Source organism: Lontra canadensis, unplaced genomic scaffold (assembly GCF_010015895.1).
Source record: "Lontra canadensis isolate GAN:19392208 unplaced genomic scaffold, GSC_riverotter_1.0 scaffold23, whole genome shotgun sequence".
NCBI classification, from domain to species: domain Eukaryota; kingdom Metazoa; phylum Chordata; class Mammalia; order Carnivora; family Mustelidae; genus Lontra; species Lontra canadensis.
Genome location: NW_022631017.1, coordinates 3,714,242 through 3,733,653, shown reverse-complemented (window position 1 = coordinate 3,733,653; position 19,412 = coordinate 3,714,242). Strand labels below are relative to the sequence as shown.

At 31.9% G+C, this 19,412-nt stretch overlaps 2 protein-coding genes across 7 annotated transcripts in view; one reads left to right on the top strand and one right to left on the bottom strand.

The window, feature by feature from the left end:
• Positions 1 to 19,412, bottom strand: part of SUPT3H (SPT3 homolog, SAGA and STAGA complex component) — a 534,939-nt gene that overhangs the window by 469,734 nt on the left and 45,793 nt on the right. The gene's annotated exons all lie outside the window — the stretch shown is intronic.
• The window catches only part of LOC116870397 (runt-related transcription factor 2-like), a 46,029-nt gene continuing 40,469 nt past the window's right edge, over positions 13,853 to 19,412 (top strand). The window contains exons 1-2 of the mRNA XM_032862034.1: positions 13,853 to 14,117; positions 14,318 to 14,441. Coding sequence (XP_032717925.1) covers positions 13,980 to 14,117; positions 14,318 to 14,441 — 262 coding nt within the window. The 5' untranslated portion in view covers positions 13,853 to 13,979. The remainder of the gene's footprint in view (positions 14,118 to 14,317; positions 14,442 to 19,412) is intronic.

Here is a 19,412-nt window from a genome sequence, read left to right as displayed (position 1 = left end):
AACAGCAAACAGAACCTAACTCCTAGCCAGATAAAAACAGAAACTTCACACTGAAGGCCTACCTACCCATTTCTTTTATCAGATATATCACATCTGACTTTCAACAAGAAAATTACAAGACATTCTAATTAGGCAACACACCAATCTGAAGAGTTAAAGCAAGAATCAGATGTAGACTCAGATATGGTGGAAATTTAAAAATCATAATGAAATTTACATTAACAACGACTAGTATGCTAAAGGCTATGATGGAACAAAGGGACATCAAGTGAGAACATGGGTAATGTAAGCAAAGAGAAGAAAACACTAAATAAATAAATAAATAATTTTAAAAGAAAGGCTAAAGCCATAAAATCAAACCACTATAAAAATAAAATGAATGGGCTCACCAGTAGATTAAACATGGTAGAGGAAACAATCACAAAGCTTGAAGATATGTCAAAAAACTTAAAAAAATTTAAAGGTGAAAAGGTGAAACAATAAAAAAGACAGAAAAGAATATTCAAGAACTGTGGGAAAACTGCCCAAAAAGTAACATACATGTAATGGTACTACCGAAAGGAGAGGAAAAGTAAAGAAACAGTTGAAGTAAAAATGGCTGGGAGTATTCCAACATTAAGGAGGACAAACACCAAACCACAAATCATCGAAGTTCAGAGAACACCAAGCAGGATAAATACTGAAATACTGACACTGAGGCATATCATATTCACACTGTAGAAAATCAAATAGAAACTCTTGAAAGAAGCCAGAAAAATAAACACACACGCACACACATGCACAAAAACACAAAAATCTTACCTATAGGTCAAAGTAGGAATCACACTGGACTTCTCTTCAGAAACTAAGCAAGGAAGAAGAGATGAATGAAATATTTAAAGTGTTGAAAGAAAAAAAAACAACTTAGAATTCTGTGTCCAGCAAAATTATTTTTCCAAAGCGGCAAACTAAAAACTCTCTCCTTCTCTCTCTCTCTCTCTCTCTCACACACACACACACACTTGAGGCAATTCATTACCAGTAAACCTGCCTTGAAAAAATGTTAAAAGAAATTCTTCAAAGAAAATGAAAATGATATGTCAGAAACACAGATCTATATAAAGAAACAGTATCAGGCAAGGAATAAATAATTATTAATTATTTACTGATCTAACAAGTAACAGCTTGGTCAAAATAACAACAACAATATACTCAATGATTATAGCTTATAGATAAGTGAAGTGAATGACAACAAAGCTTTATAAAGGAGGAAATAATCTTTCATAAGGTACTTGCACTACGTGTAAAGCCACATATTGTTATTTCAAACTGGAGTTGGATTAGTTTTAAGTGTATATTAGAGCAACCACTAAAAAAAGTTTTTACAAAAAGTAAAGAAGAGTTTAATTGATATGTTAAAGGAGAAAAGAAAATGTAATCATATAAAATGCTCAATTAACACTAGGAAAAAAATTTAAAAGTGGGAAAGTTACAAGGGCAATATTAGACAACAGCTACAAATAGGGCAGATCTTAATCCAACTATGTCAATAAACACAAGGGCCAAAGACAAAGTCTTAAAAGAAGTTTAAAAATATTTCAGACTAAATGAAAAGGAAAATAAAACCCACCAAAATCTGTGGATGCATAAAAAGAAGTGTTTAGAGGGACTGATCACATTGTGTGCATATATCAGAAATGAAGAAAGATCTAAAATCAATAATCTATGCTTCCACTTTAGCAAAATAGATAAAGGACAACTTAAACTCAAAATTGGAAGAAGAAATAATAAAATTTCAAACCAAAATTAAAGCAATTGAAAATGAGAAATCAATAAAACTGATGAAACTAGAAGCTGGATTTTTGAAAAAAACAATAGTAAATTTATAAACCTCTAGCCAGATTAAGAACCAAAGAAGATATAAATTACATGGGAAATGAAAGAGGGAATATCACTACTTATCCCACAGACATTTAAAGGATAACAAGGGAACACTAAAAACAACTCCATGCCCAAAATTTGAAAACGCAGACAAAACAGACCAATTCCTTGAAAGACACAGCTCCCAAAACTTAAAGAGAAGAAGATAACCTGATTAAGTCTAGATATTTTTTCAGAATTGAATAAGTAATAACCTTCCAAAACAGAAAGCACAGGCCACGACAGCTTCACTGGCAAACAATTCTCTACAATTCTCTACAGTCTCATCCAGAGAGAACACTTCTTATTCATTCTCTGAGGCTAGCCTCACCCTTACACCAAAAGCAGACAACGACATTACAAGTAAAGAAAAATATAAAATAGTATCTTCCATGAACAGGGATGCAAAAATAAAAGTCCTCCAAAAAATATTAGCAAGTCCAATCCAATAATGTATAAAAAGTAATTATATGCTATGATGAAATAGGATTTTTTTCTAGGCATGAAAGGCTCATTCAACATTTGAAACTCAACTGATATAATCCATCACATCAACAGGCTAATGAAGAAAGAGCAGCATATGTTCCTTTCAATAGATAAGGAAAAAGCATCTCACAAAATTCAACACCATTCACGATAAGGAACATTGGCAAAAATCCTACAGCTAATGTCATACCTAAAGGTGACAAACTAGATGCATTCCTAGTAAGATGAGTAACAAGGCAAGAATATCTCTTTCACCATTCTTATTCAACATCATACTAGAAGTTCTGGCTGATACAATAAGCCAAGGAAAGAAAATAAAGGGAATGAAGATTGGAAAGAAATAAAACTGTCTCCTCACACATTACAGGAACATCTATGCAGAAAATCATAAAAAAACAACAAAACACTCCCAGAAACAATAGGTAATTAATAGCAAGGCTTTAGAATACAAGATCAATATATGAAAACCAATTACTTTCCTAAATACCAGCAATCAATAACTGAAATTTGAAACTAAAAAAAAAAAAATTATACTGGCATAAAAAATGAATATTTAGTTATTAATCTAACAAAAATACATAGAAGATTCAAGGAGGTAAACTAGAAAACTGATGAGTGTGATCAATTTAGACCTAGATCTAGATAAATGTTTTGAGTAACCAGAAGAAAACATCGTTAAGATGTCAGTTTTCTGCAACTGGATCTACAGATTCAAAGCAATCCCTATGAAAATCCCAATAAGTTACTTTATGGAGAACCAATATTCTATCACTGTAACATAGTAAAGCTATATTATTCAAGCCAGTGTGGTTTTGGCAAAAGAGCAGACGTCTAAGTCAATGGAATAGAACAGAGAGTCCAGAAAAAGATCCACATAAACACAGTCAACTGATCTTTGTCAAAAGCTTGAACTGCTAGAATGACTGACCAGTCAATGTAAGAAAAATTAACAACTCAAGTGTCCATCAACCAATATCTGTATAAACAAAATGTGGCATATACAAAGAACTCTTAAAGAACCGAATCCAAAAGAATAAGCTAAAAACAGAAAAAATACTTAACAGGTACCTCCCAAAGAAGATATATACATGCAAATAAGCATATGAAAAGACATTGAATATCATTTGTCATTGAGGAACTGCAAAATTAAACAACGAGGTGGTACCATTATACATCTATCAGAATGGCTAAACTCCAAACAGAACAGCCAACACTGACAACAATGTGGAACAGGAGCTCTCACTCATTACAAGTAGGACTGCAAAATGACACAGCCACTTTGGACAATTTGACAATTTCTTACAAGGTTAAACCTTTGGTTTGGTTAGGTCTTACCAAACAATTTAGCAATTCCTAAGTATTTACCCAAATGAGCTGAAAACTTTTATCTACACACAAACCTGTACTCTTTATTCATAATTGACAGAAACTAGAAGCAAACAAGATGTCCTTCTATAGTTGAACGGATAAACTGTGGTACATTCATACAATGAAGTATTATTCAGCAGTAAAAAGAAATCAGCGATGAAACCACAAAAAAGACATGGCATCTTAAATTCATATTGCTAAGTGAAACAATCCTGTCTGAAAAGACTGTATTCTGTATGATTCCAACTATATAATATTTTTTTAAGATTTTATTTATTTATTTGACAGACAGAGATCACAAGTAGGCAGGGAGGCAGACAGAAAGAGAGAGAGAGAAGCAGGCTCCCCGCTAAGCAGAGAGCCCGATGTGGGGCTCAACCCCAGGAGCCCGGGACCATGACCTGAGCCGAAGGCAAAGGCTTTAACCCACTGAGCCACCCAGGCACCCCCCAACTATATAATATTTTGAAAAAGACTACACACACTATAGAGACAGTAAAAAGGCCAGTATCAAAAATGGATAAGATGCTAAATTTTATGTTATGTGTATTTAATCAAAATTTTATGGAGATTTTTTAGGAAAAACTATTCTGTTGGATACTATAATATATATATAATGTAATATACACAAAATTACGCATTTAATAAAACCTATAGAACTGCACAACATAAAGAATAACCCCTAATGTAAACTACTGAACTAACAAAAATGTATCAGTATCAATTCATTAACTGTAACAAACACAGAATACCAATGTAAGATGTTGATAGTAGGGGAAATGGGGCTTGGGGAAGGAAAGGGGGTATATATGGAAACTCTGTGCTTACTACTCAATTTTTCTGTGAAATTGAAACTGCTCTAAAAAAAGCTATTAATTTTTTTAAAAGTTTTTTGACACTTTTCAGTATTAAACTTGATAAAGATTTCATGCAATAAATGACTACAAAGAAATGCTGCCACATGTATCAGTAATACTGAATAATCCATAAGTTATTTCAGAAATATGCAATCTTTAGGATACTTAATTTGAAAAAAAAAAAAGATAGCTAAAAAACAAACAAAAGTCCTAGATATTTAAAATAGCACAAAAGAAATAGCAAAATATAGTAAGTAATTCTTCATTTAACCACTAATCCTTAGGCTAGGTTTTATTCTTCAAAGGTTAATTTTCCTAATAAATGCATATTATGATTTTAAATGACAAAACTATTTTTTATTAACTTTAGATGAAAATCTTCCCTATGTAAATTTTAAATATTTATCTTTTTAAATAAAGTATACTTAATAAAATGTTCCTCCTGTCTATTAGTTTATTAAATTGCTGTAAAAACAGTATTACCTTTTAAGATCCATTAAGGTAAACTTCATTAAAAAATAATAATAATAAATAAATAAAACATATTAAGGTAGATAGGACAGTATGAACTCACATTAATGACCCTGGATGCTGCTTTTTGAGTCTCTAAATACTGAATTTTTATGCTCATTGCCAGATAGGCTATTCTTATTACTTATAATGATTTGTGTGTCTTTTTTATAATTAAGTATTGGAGAAAGGGGAAAAGTGTAAAAGCAGTCATGTTAAAACTTTATCAAAAATGAGGGCAAAGAGGCAGAATCCCTGTTTATTAACTAGGATAGCATAGATTCAGAGCTTCTTTTAAGGAAGAAAGATGGGTGGAAGGTTGCTCCTTTGTGATGAAATTATATGAGGTCTATGTAATAATAATTTTTCAACTGTCTAATCCTTAGCTATGTGTGTAATAACGAATTGCTTAAAATGCTAATGGATAAAATAAGGTGTTCAACAACTGAATGGTAAACTTTTGCTTAAAGCTATCTCATTTCTATACAGCTCATTATTTAAAACTTAAAATATTAATACACTACAGGTCTCAAATTCAGATCAGAACACGGATTCGTTTGCTCCTTATCAGTTTTTTAAAAAGGTACTTTTTCCTGTTCAGTTGTCGTAATCAGCAGGAGCGGCCAATAAATAATACTCAGTCTACCTAATGTACATGAATCTTCAGAAAACTAATTTACTTTGGATATTATGTCCAATGATGGGTACAATGAATGTTCTGGAGATTAATGCCCAAAATAATTAAGTCCTTTTCTACTCAGATTTAAATTCAAATATAAATGGAAAACAGGGAAAATAGCACATCACAATCACTAATAAAATTACTTCACATTTTTCTTATTAATAATGAACTGGATAAATTAAAATTAAGATTTATGATAATTTGGAAATAGTCTACAATCAACATTTATTTGGATTCCAACCTTATCCCTAAAAAGATCTCAAGGTGCCTTATAAAACTATTTCCAATACATAATGATTACATGACCAAGATGAAAATGCAATGCTCAATTCAACACAGTTCCTAAGACCCATACCTGTGATCTTTAACATAATAAACTAAAAACAGAACACAAAAACAAATTTTTAAAAACAATTTAAGAAGGAATTCCATTATAACATGTAAATTAAAAGTATGATCATTATTTCAAACTTTTCTTGCCTGTTTTGCAAGAGGCTCTCCACTGGCCACAGATGCATGTCTACAAAGCATAGGCGGCAGGAGTGAGCAAATCTGGCACGCCAGTGCCTGCTTACATACAAAGCTGTACTAGAGCACAGCCATGCCCATTCATTCACTTACTGTCTAATTTACTTATCCGCTTTCACACTACAATGCAGAGTTGAGTAGTAGACAAAAACCCTATGCCTACAAAGCCAAAAATATATTCTATCTGGCCCTCTACAGGAAAAACATACAGACGCCTGACAGGGTATTAACTAGTATGACACAGACTCCGGATAAGTAATTTGCATATAGAGATAACAGGCTTCTGCTCATTAAAATACTTCTTGACAGAGTATAATTTAATAGCATAAACAAATTAATAAGTCGGTACTTTCAAAATACCATTTCCAATTTATGTTTTCCATGTATAAACTTGTGAAAATTAGTTTTTTTACTGTGAAAAGAATTTAAATGTAAAAAATAAAACTATAAACTAAAATCTTAAAATTGCTATGTATAGCCCAGGCTATTCATACTGACTCGTTTTTTAAAAGGGACTATACAAATAAATAAAATTTCCCCAGCTATTTGATTTCAACTTGAAATCAAGTCCCTATACAACTTTTCCACAAAATGCTTCACCTTTCAGAACTCACTATTTAAGGTGAAAGATAGTAAAATGAATGCCAGGATACCCTTTGCCTAGATTCACCAATTGTTAACATTTTGCCACATTTGTTTTGTGTATTTATTCGTGTTTGACTTCATGAAAATAACTCATTATGCACCTCTATTAAGAATAAGGGTATTTTCCTATATACATGCAATAGCATTATCACACTTAATAAATATTCCATAGTATCATCAATATCCAGGCCATACTGAAGTTTCCACAAATATCCTACAAATGATTTATAAAGCTCTTTTTTAAACCCAGCATCCAATCAGGATCCAAACACATAACCAATTGCTGAGAGGAAAGGGCCAAAGTTTTCTTTAAACAATCTTTTTGTGTATACTATGTTCTCTCTTCGTTCTATAAACTTGTTCTCTGAAAAAGCTGTAGGAACAATTTCCCCAGTACTTTCCTGGCAGAACCATTCAGCAGTGAAAGGGAATCGTGATAATAGTGGGAGGAAATTAAATTTCCAATTATCTTGGTAGATGCTATTTTCCCTATGAAAATATCTAGAATGAAACAGTAATCTTACCTTATAGTTGGTTACAATTTTTGAATATACCTAACCAACATTCAGTGATCATCAAGTCAAAAATCTTATGACCAATTACCTGCTAAGACTCAAGAATTTTTAATATTGTCTCTAATAATAAGAATTATGAGTAATTATCCAAATCGCCATTTTATAAAAAGAAACAACATTTTATAAAAGTCTAAAAGAGTGCTTTAACTGGTCACTTTGTTGCCAGTTTCAGAAGACTAAACATACTCTTTTGTAAATGTATAGTCAATTTTATAAAGTTTACTAAAATGAATAAAGTCTTAATCATTCCATAAAACTAGATAGCTTACATATTATGCCTATGCATTTAGAAGCTGACTTTTGGCAATTTGTTTCAATGCTTTCAAGCTTTTACTAAAGTGTAAAACATGTGAACAATGCCTTATTATATCAATATTATAAAACTATGTACTTCTGAACAACAAGAACCACAAATTTTTTCTTACTACTAACATAATTAAGGTATACGAATAATTTAAGATTTTTCCATAATTTATTTAATCTTAAAGTTCAAACTAGAGCAATTTTTGATTACCAAACTTTCTGAGAAATTGAGATTTCCAATGGGAATACTGTCAAATTTATAAAAACAAAAAAAAAATCAGTATTCTAAGTGATCCATTTTCAATATATTTTCTACACTGTTAATTATGGCTGAATGCAGAGTATTTTCCGGTGTAAATTACACACAAAGCTTAACAAAGATAGATCTAAATCTACAATCGCCTTTACTGAAACCAATGAAAAATCTATACACAGCAATGAAATTGGCATGCAAATAAAAGAACTGTCAAGACAAGTATCCCTAAAAATAAGCCTACAATAACTATTTTAAAGACTGTGTGTGGTCTCACCCATATATTTTGGCAAGATGCACTTTCTCCAACCGCAGCTAGATTCATCCAAAAGCAGTGGCACTGGAGAGCCTCTGTCTCACCTGTCAAAGTTGAAGAACGTTGTTCCAAAGACCACCATGCGTCCATGGAGAAAAGCCACAGTACTACAGCTGTTAATGATAAGCCCTCTCTAAAGAAGAAAATACTAAACAATTAAGCAAATCATCTTTAACAGAGATGCAGACAAACAATTTATTAATGTTCAAATGATGAGAAGACAAATACCATGCCCAGTATGAAACAGAGACAATTTCATACACTGGAATACTAAGAGGGGATCTTTCATTAGTAACATTAGCTTGATAGTCTATTATCTCTCTGATAAAATTTCTATACATTATCAAATCAAAACCCTATTATGTTCCCGTATTTAAATCTTACAAAACCTCCCTTATAAAACCTCCAAATTCATCTAAATTTCTAAGGTCCTAAATCCATCAAAATTGCTAAAGTCTGACAGCTAAGAGCAGAGATGATTAAGATTTATAAACAGAAACCCTAAGTATATTAAAACCTGATTTTTTAAGAAGATATCCCAATATCTTTATCAACCACATTATAAAAGCAGTTTACATTTTTGCTTTAAACTAACCTCTTTATGGGAAAGCATATGGACTGATCAGGTAAGCTATAGGTAGGTTAATAAAAAGAAACAACAAGAAAAACAATTACTTTGAAAAGAAATATGCCTCAGTGGACAACTGAAGTACCAACCTAAGCCCCAGTTCAAACCTGGCAATAAAAAACAACTTAAAACAAAATGTAAAAAAATACACCTGGTTAGGTAAAAAGTTTAAATAATCATGACAAATGTATCTCATAATTAACTTATTTTTCCTACTAGATAATGTCCTTTTAACCCTTTTTAATACGGCAACAACTCAACTGAAAGAGCAGGTGTCGTTTTGTGCCTTTTTCAGGAAAATTAATACCCAAAAGGTTCTCATTATAAGACAGTTTCACCTACAACCAAGTCTCACTGCACAAAGGCCAAGTTATCACAGGGCTCCAATGTATTATATCATGTCCCACGGTTTCACTTACTATATTCTCCAAGTACAAAGGTTCCAAAGAGATTAGTTTCACTTTTCCCTAGATATATTTAGTGCATTAACTAGTACAGTTGGGATATTATTTTTCTTTGGTTTTGTCAGTAGCATGTTTGATATAAATTTTATTAAGTGGTAGTGTATGTAACATTGCATTGTGGGTAGTAGTTTCCTGCTTTAGCCTAGCCACATCCTCAGCTGTCATATGAGCATATTTCCCGTATTTTCTGCAAGTTCTCGCCTTTTTTTTCTTCTTAGAAAAATGACAGCATTAGAAGACAAATTGTTCTAATAATTATAAGAAATATGAATTATTTATACAACTATATTAAATGTAGTATGGACCACTCTATACTTCAAAGAACAAAGGGGGGATAAGAAATACTCATAATTAAAGTGTTAAACTCATGTGAAACAATGAGTCACAAGTAAATTAACACAGAAGAAGGAATTAAAAACTATTAAAAGAAAGAAAATCTCTAATCAGATGCCAATACCATCCAACAAATGAGGTGTACTATATCGGTATAGAACAATGATTTGCCTTGAATGCTAGAGGCTTCAAAGCCACCAGGTCTTCATTAGTTTAGATTAATGTCAGTATCCCCTACTAGAACCTTAAGAATCTATTTTGAGACTTTGTAGAACTATCAAAACAGAGAAAGAGAAAGCAAAAAAAAAAAGAAAAAGAAAAGAAAAAAGAGAAAGAAAGAAAAGCCTGGAGGAGAAAGGGAGGAAAGAAGGGGGAAAGAAGAGAGAAATGAGGGGGAGAGAGAAAGTTAAGTATTTTCTGTTTTGGCATCCAATTTCCACATAATTTCACTTTAGACAGATAGTTGCTAATACTAACCAAATGAAGTCGTTCAAACCATTATGGACATGGTATTGCTTTGGGTTTTTACATAATTTAATTAAGACAAACTGGGGGGGGAACAACAGAAAAAAATACTCTCATTACAAAAAGTACCACAAAATAACACCCTGTACAAACACACAAAACCATACACGTGCATGAAGTTGTATACATGAACATATACTTCCATTAAAATGAGGAAGTGAAATTAATCTATCATAATCATAATTTAAAGCATTAGTAAAATTATACATACCTTACTAATATAAAATTTTTTCAAACTATCAACATAAGGCCCAATAAATATTACGTAAAGTTAAACAGCTATACATCAGATCCAAAAAAAACTGTCAGAAAAAAATGATCACAAACCAAGTTGAAACAAGAGATTAAGAAAGTTCCTTATAAAACCACACAATCAGTGAGAACATTTTAAGCCAAATCAGGATTTCTACAATTTACAAAATTCCTACACCAAACCATTTGCTTCTATTGTTTTCAATTAAAAGAAAAATAGAGGAGTAGTAAATAGAAGTTTAAAACAATCTCCCCCCAAAAAACCACACACACACACACACACACATACACATACATAGACATGAGCACAAGAGTGATATTAATAAAACTACTCTATTCAAATAGTTCAGAAAATTAAAAAAAATTCAAAAGTATCGATGAAGATATATGTAGCATTCAAAACACTTTTACAGCATATGATATAAAAAGTTCAACTTACGTTGACAAATTTATTAAATACAAGGTAATAGGGAAGCAAGATAATTGCTTTACTTTCTGAAACTGAGATCTCAAGTTCAAAGCTGTATTTCATTTCCATGGCATTAACGTATGTAATTTATACAACCGACCTAAACTTGTTACTTACTTCAACACAGCAAATACTAACATAACCCCAAAAAGGATGGAATTTTGAGGACCTACGGTTTCCACTTCTAATTTTAAGCATAGTATAAATCCATAATCAAGAGCTTTACTTGCAGTAACCTATGAGTCAGTCTCTTCATCACATGTAGTATTATTTCTAATGAAACAAACTGTCAGTTATCAAATGTGCACCAGTTACCACTGTTGTTTAAAATGTTTACCACAAAGTAATATTTGCTCTAATGAGGATATATTTTAAATTTAGGGAAAAAAGCATGTGGATAATAAGTATACCAACTTTAAAGCACATGACTTCTCTTTCTCCTGCCGGAATTTGAGGGACCTCACGGGAAAAGAAAGGGCATAATCAACAATATCTATTAAACTCTTATAGACCATCCAGACCAAAAAATTACATACAGGACAGTTACCTGCAAAAAGAGAACAAGCAGTTAAAAGACACACAGATGTTAAAAACTGTTCAAATACATATAAGTCGATTTGGAGGGCCAAAGTTCGCTTAATAAAAAAAAAATAATAATAATAAGGGGCAAATACTTAGCAAAAAGTTGGGGTTATAAGATGTCAAAGAAGCCTTCTGCAAAAACTAAAAGTTCATTCTAAAAGAGGAAAAGCATTTACTTACCACACACACTATAACAGCTACCTAAATTTTTTTCAATTACCTGATTCTGCTATTGTATGTGCATATGGCACTATGTTTGGCAATTCCACAAATTATACAGACAAATCCCTCCTTTAACATTCTCTGGAAATTAATTCAAAATATAGATCACACTGGTACACCTTATTTATGAAAGAGAATAACTGAGTAGCTTACACATTAAATGAAAGTTTTTACTTTCCAATGTAAAACCTGTTTATACACACCATGAGGCATAATAAATCTGTTTTAAAATACACTAAAATGTATTTCTCGTTTTCTATCACTAAGAGTTTATTATGAAAAAGTTCTGGGCATTTGAACAATAAAGGACTGAAGTCATCTCTTGTCTTCCCAGTATATTCTGGGCACAAGAATTTTTTGTAAAGAAAGTTATGAATGTGTTTGTACATTTATCTTTATCTAGTAAAAACCAAAAACAGATAATGAACTCTGCTAGGAAGATCAGAAGCGGGAATATTTTGGCTGTAACATCATCCTTCGTGTTTTCCAGCCCCAAACCCGTTATACACCCCAAATAATGTTTTGTAATTCTCTGTCTCCGCCCACCCTCCCAGTCATTTACTTCACGCCACTCCTAGTTACTATCACACTAGGAAGAAGTCTAACATGCAAATTCAGAGTGGCGTGGATAAATGGCAAAAAAAAAAAAAAAAAAAAAAAGGTCTAGAAAATTGGTCTGTTCGGCTTTATAATTTTTGTTGAAAAATACCCCATCACTCTCAACTGATGAAAACAGGAAGCTCTATTCATAAATATGAAATTCTCTGCCTATGATATATAATCATCCTAATAAGAAAATGAGTTCTATACATACATGTCCAAAGGGGCAAAAAAGGAGATAGTTTCCCAAAGATGTTTCCAATTTTCTTCTGAATCAGAATTAGCAAATCGAGACGACTAACATACTCTGTCTGTGTGCATTATTCCTTACTACACACAGCATTTTGTAATTTATTTCAAAGCTTCCATTATAAACAAAAAATACAGCTTCTGTTAACCCACTCCATTCTGAGCTTATAAAGTCAGTAACATTGAACAATATAAGTTACAACATAAGAATTTTACTTTATAGATGTGTAAGATTTGCTATCAAAGGCTCTGTTAAAGTTAATATCCAAATAAAGTATTTAAAGAATTATATAAAATGAATACGTTCCCTTGAAAAATAAAAATTACAAGCATAAAAAAAAAAAAACTAAGATTCATCCAATAAATTATGTCACAGTTCTTGCCATTCACTTTTATAAGATCCTCAAACTGGTCATGAGGTAAACATACACATAATACAAAAGCTACTAATTACATTTAATCTTCATTGTAAGAGCTGGCATCTAATATTGATCATACATTAACTAGACAGACATGATTTAGTATTTGTAAAGGAATCTCCAGACTAACACTTTCATGACAGCCAATTACAGTCGAGCCCAGCAAGCAGTTTGCAACCAGACCTTAAGGAAGGTAAACTTTTTTACAATGAGTTACAGATTCACAAGTTTAAGGAGACAAGAAAAAGAAAAACAGAAGGACTCCAATCACCCAGCAAATATGAAGCAGACCCCAGAATGTGATACAATCCAAAGATGTAAATTATTGTAAATCATCACTGTTGTTCAGAATTTCACACAGCCTCTTGAGCCAATTTTGTTCTTTTCCACAGACACAATAATGAACCAAATAAAAGGAGGAGAAAAAAAAAAAGAAAAAAAAAGTGGGGGTCGGGGAATAGAAAGGAAAATCTTAACTGCAGAGTTCTGCTGTACAAATGCGTAACCTTACAGGAGTTTGGGTTCCTTCAGCATTTGTATTCTATCCAAATCCTCATGAGTCACAAAAATTAAAAAGCTATATCCTTCTGGATGCCAGGAAGGGCCTTACCACAAGCCTTTTGTCAGAGAGAGAGAAAGAGAGAGAGACAGTGAAAGAGAGAGAGCAAGAGCAAGGGGGGAAAAGCCACAGTGGTAGGCAGTCCCACTTTACTTTGAGTACTGTGAGGTCACAAACCACATGATTCTGTCTCTCCAGTAATAGTGCTTGCAAAAAAAAGGAGTTTTAAAGCTTTTGCTTTTTTGGATTGTGTGAATGCTTCATTCGCCTCACAAACAACCACAGAACCACAAGTGCGGTGCAAACTTTCTCCAGGAGGACAGCAAGAAGTCTCTGGTTTTTAAATGGTTAATCTCCGCAGGTCACTACCAGCCACCGAGACCAACAGAGTCAGTGAGTGCTCTCTAACCACAGTCTATGCAGTAATAGTAGGTCCTTCAAATATTTGCTCATTTTCTTTTTGTTTTGTTTCCTTGCTTTTCACATGTTACCAGCTACATAATTTCTTGACAGAAAAAAATAAATATAAAGTCTATGTACTCCAGGCATACAGTAAAACTAAAACAAGGTTTGGGTATGGTTTGTATTTTCAGTTTAAGGCTGCAAGCAGAATTTACAACAGAGTGTACAAGTTCTATCTGAAAAAAAAAGGAGGGACTATGGCATCAAACAGCCTCTTCAGCACAGTGACACCATGTCAGCAAAACTTCTTTTGGGGTAAGTGTTATCATATTTTAAAATCCTATAAAGAGATGAACCTGTTAAACAAAAAGGTATGTTTCTTGGATAAATTGCTAGCTTTTCCGGGTAATGTCGTAGTATACTAAATATTATGATGATAATGCTATTTTGTTGCACTGAAAAATGAAAAATGAAAATGCTGTACATATTTGCATTTGGCATCTGTAATTTATCTGCTTCTCGGAGTAATGACTTGAAATAGAAAAAATGACATCTTACAGTAGTCAAAATGTTTTCTAGAGCTGTAGAAATGAGGTAGTTAAAAATAGTAAAAGAAAGTTTTAATATTCTCATTAACCCTCACTGCAATAAAATGAGACACTAAGTTAATCAAAGTATTATGAAGTATTCACCCTGGCAGCTCCCAATATTTGAGCAAACTTCAAAAAGGAAGCAATTTTACAAAATAACAGACCACAGAATCATCTCGACATTATGCTCTACCATTATGCTCTAGTGCAGAAATAAACCTAAAGTACAGTTAACATTTTACCCAGCTCAACTAAAAGAAATCTATTTGTAATTTTAAACTGCATCATAAGAGAGATGCACAAGCTTGTTTCTAAACAACTTTATATAATTGAAGCATATATTCATATATAAACTTATAAACATGTGATAGCCATTTTTAAAAGATCTTTATAGTTATCCAGGACATCCAGGATATTAAAAAGTCCACAGAAGTCTTTGAAAACCTAAACGCAATTATATTTTTCTATGTGATTTTAATTTTACATGTATACACTATTATCCACATGGAAAACTTGTTATAAACACACGGCAAACACTGAAATGTCTAGGATTCTTTTAATCATATTCTCGGACCTACCAAAATGAATAGCGTTTAGTCTCATGAAAAATAAAACTCCGTAAGGATACCCTGCATGATTTTAAAAAGCCATACCTATTAAATCATGCTGAACTTTGAAAGAAAACAGGCATAATATAGCCCCTTAATATTCAATTTCAAATTAGTGTTGATATACAAAAAAGTAAACTACTTCAATATTCATCAGCTGACACAGTATTATAGTAAAATATCTAAACACTTACAAGATTTTCTTTATGAGGTCCAACATGTTCCAACTACAAGGCAAGTTTATAAAATTTTCCTTTATCCTTTAAAATAAATCCTTTTGCTCTGTATACCTGTATTAACTTTGCTTTATAACTTACAACTAACGATTGGAGTTTCCTTTACTCCTCCTACTTCACACATTTTAACTGGCTACCAGAGGATCAGTCTTAGTTTAGGTCAAAGAGAAATAATTAAACCTGAAGGAGAAAAAAGGTTTCTCTTAAAAAGGTGAGGAAATGCAGTTTGTATTTTACCAAAAAAATATAAAACTGCTGTAGTGATTCCCTCAGTAGTTGGACATGGTCCCCCCTGCCAGTTACAACACATACAATAATCACTGATTATTTTTTTGAAATGTAATGATAGGTAATAAACATTACTCTAAAAATTTCTGCATTAAGGAAGCAAAACATATGAACAACTAGGCTGCACTACAGCCCCTACTATAATTACAGCTTATACATGGTAACTTTTGCAGTTCCTACGTTTAAGAGATAAAGAAAAAAAATGGTTAAAACTATTGTTATATGAAGGAATAACTTGAAACAGGCATCTCAAGCAATTAACTTATTCTTTCACAATCTTACTGTTTGAAAAGCAATTCATTTTTCTAACCAGATGGGGAGCAATACAAGTTTCAAAGACTACTTCAGCATTAGAAGCAAAGACATTAACACTCTCACAAATAATATGTTAAAATGCCCTTTATCCTGTCTTATGAAGAAGGGTCTTATATTTCCTGTGACAACCTTAATAACTATTTCTATAATAAAATTTCTAAAACTAGACCAAGTTTCTAAATAAGGCAGAAGAGTAAACGAAATAGATAAAGATCATCTATCGCATGTCATATATTTTTAGACATTGTAACTAATTCTTCCACTTCTAAAAAGTGGGATTTAGTGTCTCCCACCCCGAAATAGTACTTTAGCACCTGGAGGACAATTTAAGATGAACCCACTACACCAAACTAATTATAGGTGTGTAATGAACATTATGTATAGGTTGTCATCACACTGCAAACATTTCCTCAGCCCATAATCTATCTGAAGTCTAAAACCTCACTTCAGGCCTTAAATTCTCATAAATGATTATCAAAACAACCTAATGAAAAATCAAAGGTATGTGCTCTAACATTGTAAAATAAGTTTTTTGAAGTTTAAGCTTTCCCTAGGTGAAGGACAAAATTGGCTCACCTCAGTATGAGTGAAAAGTGTGTGTGTGAGAGAGGGAAAGAGAGAAAGAGACAGAGACAGGAAGATCTTTCAGTGTCTGTTCTCTCAGCACACCATTTATCTGGAATTGAACAAGAATTTTCAATCTGCATTATTCAAAATCTACCCATTATTTATGATAAAGTTTATTAAAAATGACAGATCTGACTCATGGAGTTTCTTACAATTAAGAAGTTAATTATGACAATATATCAGCTGATTAAATTTCTAAATAAAGCCTTTGTAACTGACCATAGTAACTGAACATGATGTGTAAACATTAACTTCCAAAATAATAGCTGTGGTCCATATCAATAACTTCATAGTTTCAAGATCTAATAATGTTGAAGTGTTACAACTTGCTTCTAACAGCTAACTTCCAAAAGCCAGGGAGACAATTTAAAAAGTCAAGAACATACACAGAAGACCACTCCAACATATATTAAAAGTTAAAAATGTCAATGCAATTCCCAAAAGACTCATAATACAAATTATTTTGAATTATAATAAATAATCCCAATTTTACATGAATAGCTGTTAAAGATCTCACTTTTAAAATTCTAAAAACATTTTAAAATGCAAAAATTTAAAAGAAATCACAGAAAAATATTTTGTTAGTCTGTATGAACCTCTGGATAGTCTCCAAATCACAAGAAAGGCATAAAATATACATGATAACATTATGATACATTTTAGTTATTTTAAAAGAACAAAAAATTAATCTATTCAATTACACCCTTCAAACTAATCACTGATAGTTTGACTTGTTTAAATCAGTCATGCTAAAGTTAAATTCAGTAAGATAGAAATGTTCCAGTTTGTTAAAAGAACACTGAAATATTTGATGGTTAAATAAACTGCAGAGGGAGGAAAAAACTAACTCATTGAAGGCACTAAGATTTTATCAAACACACAGAATTAATCTTTATTGAATAGAACCATTCACAAATCAAAACTCACTGTACTTCAATACTTTCAAGCAGCGCTAATCAATTACAAACCTTTTCTAGTGCTTCAAAACTCATGTGCTTTCAATTTTATACACTGGTGGTCTTCAAGTACTGTATTGGGGCTGAGTTAAGACATTCTGTATCACAACTTTTTTTTCAACAAATATCCTTCTAGAGGGCTTTTTTTTTCCTCTCTAGAGCTGCTCAAATGAAAACTGTGGTAATATTTTTATACTGTACTTCTTTGTTGAAGCTAAAGGTTAGGGGTTACCTAAATACCTCAACTGTATATACAAAAAAGGGAAAAGGTAAGTATTCATATAAAAAAATCCAATGGGACTGGATTATTTATTTTTGCATTTCCTATGATTAATGATGCACCCATACCTATACTTGAAAACTGATGGCAAAACAGGGTAACATCTCAAATTCCTGTCCAAAGCATACAAATATCAACCTCCCATACTGTTCTAACCCTTGTTCCAAGAGACGAAAATGTGACAATCCTGATAATGAGGTCATGCAAAAGCTCCTCAAAAGCATTAAGATCACAAATGCTATTACCTAACAAAAGACTTTAACATAGAGGGTTCACTGAGACAGCCTACCTCTACAGTGTCTCTTTAAAGACATTACACATATGGTCAAATAGACAAATACTTTCAATATGAAAAAATCCTTCCTGCAAATAATAAAATTGTAAATGTGACAAAGTATGACTATTTTTTCTAGTCATTTACTATTCAAGACTTATTAAATGGAAGCTAGTAAAACCAAACATAATTTAGGCAGAGACATCCCAATAGGCTATCTGAATGCACTATTTTTTTCTCTTATACCAATGAATTCCACTGAAAAAAACTACCCCCCTAAAAAAATCTGTCCCTGAACTCCAGTAATAAGAATAGCAATAAACTCCAATAGTCAGTATTTTCTAAAGAGCAAAATAATCAAAGCTGTCTCAAGTATTAGGTAATTCTTCATGAAATCTAAAATGTTTACTATTTTAAAACAAATATTTAGAAAAGGAAGTCTCACATCATGAAAATATACACCTTAATACAATATACTGCCATTTCAAAGATTAAGGAGTTCAGTGACTACGTGTTTTGATTAATGTGTTACAATTCAAAAAAGTAACGGGGATATTCTATACCTTATTCAAAGGGAGTTTCCTCACAATTGTCACCTCAGCTGACCACAAGCTTTTGTCCATTCAATAGCAAACATATAAAACAGGCTATACATTCCTACATAACTTTTTTAAAAGATTTGTACAAAAACTGAGCTTAAATGTTCTTTTATTACAATATATGTAATATCTTCATCTTACATTGAATTCTTAGGCATTTTCCCCCCTTTATACTATTTTTTTAAGAACATGGATTCAAGGTTTGGAACAGTATTAGATGAATGTAATTAACACCGTATCAACATTTCAGGTGTTTGTTGTGATTACTGAACAGGATGTTAACTCTAAAACATTTTTTTCATAAACATGCCTTCTTTTGACTAGAAAATAAAAATCCCATTATTTACCAGGATATACAAAACAATTTCCAAATAAAATTAGGTGTAGAATTAAGAGTCCTTTAAAGGCTAATTGCTACATAAGCATTTAATATTTGTACTGAAAAAAATTCATTTATTAATACATCTCCTATAAATATCCTATATTCTCATTAATATTCATAAATGTAACATC